An 8,467-nucleotide genomic window follows, 5' to 3' on the forward strand; every position below is an offset into this window, starting at 1 on the left:
TGGATGGAAACCATCCGTTTGACCGTTAGTTGACCAATAAAATTGAATTTTGACCAATTTTTTACCAACTTAAAAGGGTAGAAAGGTAAATTTGACCAACTTAAAAAAATCATCTTCTTCCTCATTTCACCCCCACCTCCACCTAAACTAACCTGCAGAAGATGGAACCCCACCCCACCCAACCCCACCCAACCCAAAACCACTGCCCAAATCCGTCGCCCAAAACCAGCAACGACGTCACCAACTCCCGTCGACCAGCCACAGCCACAGAACCAACTGCCACCACAACCATCAAACCTACACCAAAAACCCCATTCAACATTGCATAACAGTGAGCAACCATGACCAAAAACTAGAAATAAAATAAAACAAAATAAAATATTGCCAGATTTCATGGTTGCAGAAAATTCCAATTTGAACTCCGATTCAAGATTTGAAATAAAGTGTATTATCGATGAGATTTAAAATCAATTGGAACTCCGATTCAAGATTTTCAACTATACTTCTCGTTTGTGAGTATTATTACAAATATTGTCAGATTTGAAAGTTGCAAAAAATTCTAATTTTCTCTGACTGACAGAAGTGGAAAGAAATTAAAAAGAATGGATTGTTATGGTTTAGAGTGGGGAGTGGGGTGTGTGATATATAAGAAGTATGGGGGTTGATGATGTTGCTGAGAAAGAGACAATTCCATCTTCTGTAGGTTAGTTTAGGTTGGATGGAGGGTGGGTGTCGGGGTGCAAGGGTTAAGATGAGGAAGAAGATGATTTTTAATTTTTATTTCTTCTCTCTTTTTTATTTTATTTTTATTTCTAGTTTTTTAAATTATTTTATGTCTAAATAGCAAATTTACCATTTTACCCATTTTAATTTGGTCAAAATCAGTCAAAATCCACCTTCCTTGATCAACTAACAGTCAAACGGATGGAAACTGTTCATTTGGACCCTAAGTGCATATTTTTGAAAGGTTTAGGATTGTGGATGACACAAACAGAAGGTTTGGGCAAAGTATGCTAATAAAAAAAAAGATTTGGTACCTCGACTGCAATTTTCCCTTGTTTTAATTGGAACTTCAAGTTTCAATATCCTATTTTTTGCAGAATTATCTTCTTCGACTGATCACCTCACAATATATTACACACACACAGTCTTCTAGAAGTCAACAAACAATAGTAGACACACAGATAGCAAATAATCCGAAAAGTAAAGAAAGGGTTTAGAGGAAGACTTGGGCAGTGATCGTAGGTGTGGACATGGAGATTATATACTACATAATTGGTGTGTGCTGTGCTTTTGTGTTACTGATATACACATGGAGGGTGCTGAATTGGGTTTGGTTTAAGCCCAAGAAGATGGAAAAAAGTCTGAGACAGCAAGGTCTTAATGGAAACTCGTATCGATTCCTTTATGGTGATCTGAAAGATATGATAAGTATGATCCAAAAGGCCAAATCGAAGCCAATCAATATCTCAGATGATATCAAGCCAAGAGTAATACCCTTATTCATCAAAACACTTCAGGAATATGGTATGGCTTATCTGGACTGTTCAAATTTTCTTGTTTAATACTGTCTCATAGAGTCTAATCCGCCTTACTGAAAGTGCCGTAACTTCCAGGTACTGATTCCTTTATATGGCTTGGGCCGAAACCATCAATTATAATCACGGACACAGAACTCGCAAAGGAGGTCCTAACTAAGATATATATCTACCAGAAGCCAAAAAGCATGAATCCATTGACCAAGCTGCTTGCACAAGGTGTAGTGAGCTATGAAGAAGAAAAATGGGCCAAACACAGAAAAATCATCAACCCTGCTTTCCATCTTGAGAAGTTGAAGGTTTTTTTTTTTCCTACCTTAGACCGCTTATTTAAAAGTGCTCAAATGTCAAAATTACTAAATTTCAAGATGTGGTACTTTCTTAAGAAACAAAGGATTTCATACCTAAAGAGCACTTAATGCTGACTGGATTGCTTTTCACCCCTCGTCCTTACAGCTTATGACGCCAGCTTTTTATTTGAGTTGTGATGAGATTTTGAGCAAATGGGAACAGAGTCTCTCTCCAGGAGGATCGTGTGACTTGGACGTGTGGCCTTATCTACAAAATCTAACCAGTGATGCAATTTCAAGAACCTCATTTGGTAGTAGCTACCAAGAAGGAAGAAGGATATTCGAACTTCAGAGAGAACAGGCTGAACACATCATCAAGGCTTCCCAGTCGATCTATGTTCCTGGATGGAGGTAAGAAAATACATTTTTGACTAGTATTGAAGAAATTTCTACCTCATAAACTTAGTACTTCCAATACTCTTCTTTTATTTTTTATTTTTTATTTTTTTTCATGAAGTCATCAGTTTACACGAATAATTTTTTCTCACTGAAGTGATCCATTTCTTGCCTACAGGTTTGTGCCGACTAAGAGAAACAGAAGAATGAAATTTATTGAAAAGCAAGTTCAAGCATCTATTAGAGATATTATCAATAGAAGGGTGAAGGCAATGAAGGCCGGCGAAGCAAGTAATGATGATTTATTGGGCATATTGTTGGAATCAAATTTCCAAGAAATCGAACAACATGGTAACAAGAGTTTTGGAATGAGCATAGATGACGTTGTCGAAGAATGCAAGCTGTTCTATTTTGCTGGACAGGAGACCACTTCTGTTTTGCTTGTCTGGACACTGGTTCTATTGAGTACACATTCAGACTGGCAGATGCGTGCTAGAAAAGAAGTCTTGCAAGTATTTGGTAGTAAAAAACCAGATTTTGATGGGTTAAATCATCTCAAAATTGTAAGTATTATCCATTAATTAAACGTAAAATACGATAGAAACACCTGTGATAGACCATCCTCGTAGTACTTCCCCTGCTTGCAACTCTTATGACATATTTGGAAATGTGGATTAGATAGTATTAGGCAGTATTAAATCACCTCAAAATTGTAAGTATTATCCATTAATTAAACGTAAAATATGATAGAAATACCTGTGATAGACCATCTTCGTAGTACTTCCCCTGGTTGCAACTCTTATGACATATTTGGAAATGTGGATTAGATTGTATTAGGCAGTATTAAACATTTTGTAAAGTTCTCTCTTGAATGATTTGTATTACATATCAAATATATACTCAAGAGATCTTCATTGCAGGTTACCATGATTTTATACGAAGTCCTGAGACTATATCCACCACTTGCTGCTCTTGATCGAAATGTTCAAAAAGACACGAGATTGGGGAAATTATTGCTCCCAGCTGGGACGCAGCTTACATTACCAACAGTCTTATTACATCATGACCAAGAAATCTGGGGAGAAGATGCAATGGAGTTTAGACCAGAGAGATTTAGTGAAGGAGTGTCAAAGGCACAAAAAAGACAAGGTTTATATTTCCCTTTTGGGTGGGGACCTCGAATTTGTGTTGGACAAACTTTCGCCATGATACAGGTGAAAATGGCAATGGCAATGATTCTACAACGCTTCTCTTTTGAGCTCTCTCCATCCTATACGCATGCTCCTCGCACAATTATAATTCTTCAACCTGAGCACGGCGCTCACCTAATTCTGCACAAGATATAGCCCGATTATGTAGTGTATCAAACTTATAATGAAGTGTATCAAATTTCTTCTTCTTCTATTTTTTTTTTCAATATTGTGACTGTCTAATGCTATCTAATCCATTGTAAGATAGATTTTAGAATGAAATAGTCAAGGTGGTTACAATAATTGCTAGGATCCACACACGGAGCCATGTTTTGTTTCACTCAATTCCAGTAGGAGATGGCTACAAGAAATAATGAATTATTCGGTGATTCAATATGTTCAACCGAATAAGATGGGGGAAATGAGAGTGTGTTTCTAAGCTCCCGTTTGATTTGGATAAAAATTTGTTTTTAGTAGAATTAATGAAAGTTGATAAAATGTGTTGTGCAAAAGTTGATAAAACTTGTGGATCCTATAAAATGTATGATTGAGAATGAATTTGAGGAAAAACAATTTTCAAGAATATGAAATAATTCAGAGGATTTATTTTGCATAACACGTGTATATCTCTGTACTTTTTATAGTGTTGCGAGACCATCCCGTTGAATGAAAAGAATCCATTCTACTATTCCATCCTCGCATGTATTGCATGTTGGTCATAGACAAGGGTAATTTTTGTAGGCAATGTCCTATTTCCAATTCTCATCACCCAACCGTTCAATTTCCCCATTCAAATCAGAATATCAGTTTCAAGAGATTCATTTTTGCATTTGAAATCATCAATCTTCTTGTTCATCGTACAAAATTAATCATATTTTCATGGATTATTTGGTTGTACACCGAAGAAGTTATATATGTGTTGTCGATTTTGCATCTCGCCAGTGTACGGATCGTAAAAAGTAATAATGTAGACATAAAAGTCCGAATATCGTTCCCACGAGGAATATTATTTAACAACTGGTTCAATTATTCCTAAACCTTAATTTGATAAAAATAAATAAATAAATAAAAATAAAAACAAAGAATTAGATGTGATTTTTGATACAAATTTTTGAAAAAATATGTGTATGCACACAAAGAGTGATTTGGAACATAAATAATGAACCAAATGTTGAATTTTAGTTCCCGAACTCCATTCTCTTTTCTTGACTTCTTTTTTTATTTTTTTTATTTTGTCTTCTTCCAATACTTCATTCTTTTGCACAATTGATTTTTGACTCTTTCACTTCTTCGTTTATTCTTCCGAGTCATCTTTCAACTATTTGCACTTTGGTCCCTGAACTTTGGTTTTATTTCATTTTGGTCATTTTTTCGCTTATTTCTTCTAAACTCCACCATAGTCATCAATTTTATCCTATAAAACAAAATTTAAATAGAATTAAGCCATATTTCAACATATTTTCCAACAATTATATGTCTAAATAAGTATGTAAAACGCAGTTATCAGCCAATACCACAGAAAGTGAAAGCATTACTAAATTTGCCGAAGCTTTAGAATTAGAAATGACTGCCATTTTGAGAGAAGAAATAGAATGTGTTTGGTTTTGATGAGTAAAAGTTGGATTTTGGAAACCCTCTATATATAGATTTTGCACTCATCTCTTGAAGGTGGAGTTGGGCTGGGGACTATTCTAAGTTGGATGATAGGTGTGTTTTTGTACACTTATTAGATACTTTAACAAGCTAATTATTAATTACAGCTTTTGGAGGTTAAAATCACTCAAGGGAATAAAACAAGGCAACATGAAGTGAAAAGGGACCAAAATCGTATAAAATTGTGAATTTGAGGACAAAAGTGCATACTAAAAAGTCCAAGGACTTGGGATTGCAATTTTGGAGGGCATAATTGATATGAAATTAAAAATCTAAGGACCAAACTTCACAAGATCAAAGTTTAGGGATCTGACGTGCAATTATCTGGGGGACTTAGCTACAAAATGAAACCAAATTCATATTTTTGGCAAAGAATGGGTGTCTAGGTGTAGGTGGCACTGTAGTGGTGCCTAGCGCCTGGTTCAAAATGCAGGAATCGTTTTGCGGCTGCCAAGATTTCAGGTACTCGAGCTACAATTTTTGAATAGCCTTTTAGGTTTTAAGTGTGAAAATCGACGGCTGGGGAGAGGATTCCGTATTCTTCTTCTTTTTGTTTTCTTTCTTTTCATTTTTACTTTTTTCTCTCTCTTTTTCTGTTTCTTTTCCTTTCATTTTCTTCTCTTTCTCTTTCCATTTTTCTTGGTATTTTGAGAATGCAATCTGGAGCACAAGAAGAAGTAACCAAACACATTGGAGAAATACTTGGGAAAATTCAAGATCAAGCCATTGTCATCTTCAAGAATCTAACATAAAATGGAATTTTATCTCTAACACCGTATTTTCTCCATTATTTTGCCAAACTTGTAATGCATTGTTATAAATTTTCTCCTTTTTTTTTTTTTTTTATATCATTTCTATAATATGGATTAAGCATTTTTATTTTGGGATTTATGGTTGAAGTTAACCTAGCTTTAATTAATTTTAATATTAAAATGCTTATTTTCGTGTGTATTTACTATTATATTTCTTGTATTTTTATTTATGTGTGGTCAATGAATAATTATATTTAGTGAATCCTACATCGTTCCATATAAGGTTGTGCATTTTAGATCAAATAGTAGAAACTCTACGTTTGTGTGAGGGTAAGAGATATACCATAACTCTAGGTGACTAATTGAATTATTTTCACAAAGATTTAATGCGGTTGTTTTATTTTTATCGATATAGAGATATTGTAGATTAAACCAAGTGATTAGAGTTAATTTCGTTTAAGAGACGTAATAAATTAAAATTGGAAAATATGGTTTAACATAGTAAATTAGTAATTTGTTAATTAGTTTATGGAGAAATTAATTAGGCGATAGTTAAGTGAAATCATGAATCCCAACAACTTTTTTCCTCTAAAATTTGTTTCCTTTTTCTTATTTTGTATTTTTTAGTTCATTTTACTCATCTTCAAAATTCAAGTCTTATCCTGTGTTAGTTTTTATTGTTAAAATAAGATTGATTAAAGTTGTGTAATCTAAAGTAAATATTCCTTGAGTAATCGACAATCTGAACTCAAAAGGTTCAATTTATTAGTTGAACGCGATCTGTGCACTTGCGATTTACACTTTCCTCACGAACATAGTACACCATGGACTAAAAGTTGGCAAAGATTAATTGAATAAATTGAACGGAATAATTTTTCCGCGTGAGGTATAAGCCTTTATCATCACTGGCATGGGTCATTTCTGCGGGGCACTTTTATGTCAGTGCGTGGATCAAATTGTACCTTAGCAGCTTAACCGTAAACTAAAATTCAAAATTATTTCTGGCATTTGATTCCTAAAATGTAATTATAAAGCATAATTATCCTTTTTTTTTTTAAATATAATCATTTTGTGGGACTGATCTTTAATTATTTCCATGAGATTTCATGTGGCTTCTCGTCGAGAGAATCATAAAATTAAAAATAGTAGTTTTCTTAGGTAAAAAAGTAAAAAAAAATAGCTGATTGGTACTACCATCACATTGAATATAGTAGAAGAGTAATTCTTATAACATGTTTTATTTCTTTAATTATGCTCGGAATTATTTTTTGTATATAATGTATCTTCATAGGAGAATTTAATTCATAGTCTTGAGATTGGTACAACTAGATATGTAAAACTAGACAGGATGTCTCATCCCCTTGCACACAAATAACATAGCTTGACTGGTTGAGGCTGTTGAGTTTTGATACCCAATAATTTGGGCGATGATTTAAAATAGATGATGGATAATTTATCGACACCATGGATTTGGCTCGACTCGAATACGATCGACACTTTTGGAATGCCCAAGTTGGAATTGGATTGGTGCTCTGATTAGTATGTAGTTTTGGATTATTATTGGTCCATTAACTTAACCCATTGAGAGAGATATATTTTTGGCCCATTTAAATAAATAAGTTTAGTCGAATTATTTGTGACCTAATACCCATCTATATATCCATCCTCCTACAGCTGGTTTTTGTGGGGTGCGCGCACGCAAGAGAGAAGGAAAGGAGAGAAAGAAGAGCGACCAACTTGGGGGAAGAGGAGAGAGGTTTCCTACCATTGTTGCATCTTCTTCCTCCTCCTCTTGGTAGTAAAACCACCATCCATTCCTCTTTGTGGGGTTTGACAATTCTTGGAGCAATCAAGTTGAAGGTTAAAGGTTTGAGCTGAGCCGAGGTTAGGTAGTGTTCGTTTGATTGTTTTCTGAACCCTAAATCAAGATTTCTCAAGAGATTTCCGCGTCGCAAGCCTCAAGTTGCAACAACGGCCGATAAATCATGAGAACTAGAATGTCGCTCTTGAAAAGTGCTATCTTATTCTCTGTAACATCGTCGTTTTTATGTTTCCGTGTTTAGAATAACCATGTGATTCTTTAATCCCATTTGTGACAATATAAAATAAATATTTGCTTGGACACGCATTCAAGCTTAGTTAGTATACAAAAACTAAAAAATTCAAGAGCTTTTGACTTAACGATCGATTGCAATTGAATTCATTAAATGTTTTGGAGAATCTAGTTTATGTGGCACCACTTGATTTAAAAAAATAAAATAAAATAAAAAGCAAGTTGTTAGATAATACCACATGTATATTATTAATATTACGTTAGAATCTTGACACCTGCACAATTCATTTAAAATGGGTGGCTGTCGAAACTTAACCTTTTTCCATCGAACCTTAACATGTGTGCAATTCATTTAAATGAGAGGTGTCGAGACTCAAATTCGAATTCAAGATCTTTGCATATTTTAATATCAAATTCAACTCTAAAATTTAACAATTAATTAGTTTGAAATGGATGGACCCCAAAAAGGCTATATTTGTAGCTTCAAATTCCAGCTAATATTGAAGAAATCACCGTCCAATCTCCTTAAAGTATTTGCGACAAAGTTCTAAAACCATACAATTTTTTTTTTTTTTTTTTTAAATAAATAGGGGGT

The 8,467-nt window shown here is 34.1% G+C and overlaps 1 protein-coding gene across 1 annotated transcript; it reads left to right on the plus strand.

Moving 5' to 3' along the window:
* The first annotated feature begins 1,139 nt into the window (after positions 1-1,139).
* On the plus strand, positions 1,140-3,754 carry LOC111395525 (cytochrome P450 CYP72A219-like). Its single transcript, XM_023021547.1, has 5 exons — positions 1,140-1,527; positions 1,617-1,837; positions 1,995-2,239; positions 2,403-2,787; positions 3,145-3,754. The coding sequence occupies exons 1-5, from the start codon at positions 1,254-1,256 to the stop codon at positions 3,568-3,570; spliced, it is 1,551 nt and encodes a 516-aa protein (XP_022877315.1). The 5' UTR covers positions 1,140-1,253; the 3' UTR covers positions 3,571-3,754.
* Positions 3,755-8,467: the final 4,713 nt, after the last annotated feature.

Source organism: Olea europaea, chromosome 6 (genome assembly GCF_002742605.1).
Source record: "Olea europaea var. sylvestris chromosome 6, O_europaea_v1, whole genome shotgun sequence".
NCBI classification, from domain to species: domain Eukaryota; kingdom Viridiplantae; phylum Streptophyta; class Magnoliopsida; order Lamiales; family Oleaceae; genus Olea; species Olea europaea.

Excerpts from the sequence above, each read along its gene's own strand:
- LOC111395525 (XM_023021547.1), top strand. The coding sequence starts at position 1,254 with ATGGAGATTATATACTACATAATTGGTGTGTGCTGTGCTTTTGTGTTA. Across the intron at positions 1,528-1,616 it reads CAAAACACTTCAGGAATATG|GTACTGATTCCTTTATATGG; the intron begins GTATGGCTTATC and ends CGTAACTTCCAG. Across the intron at positions 2,240-2,402 it reads ATCTATGTTCCTGGATGGAG|GTTTGTGCCGACTAAGAGAA; the intron begins GTAAGAAAATAC and ends TCTTGCCTACAG.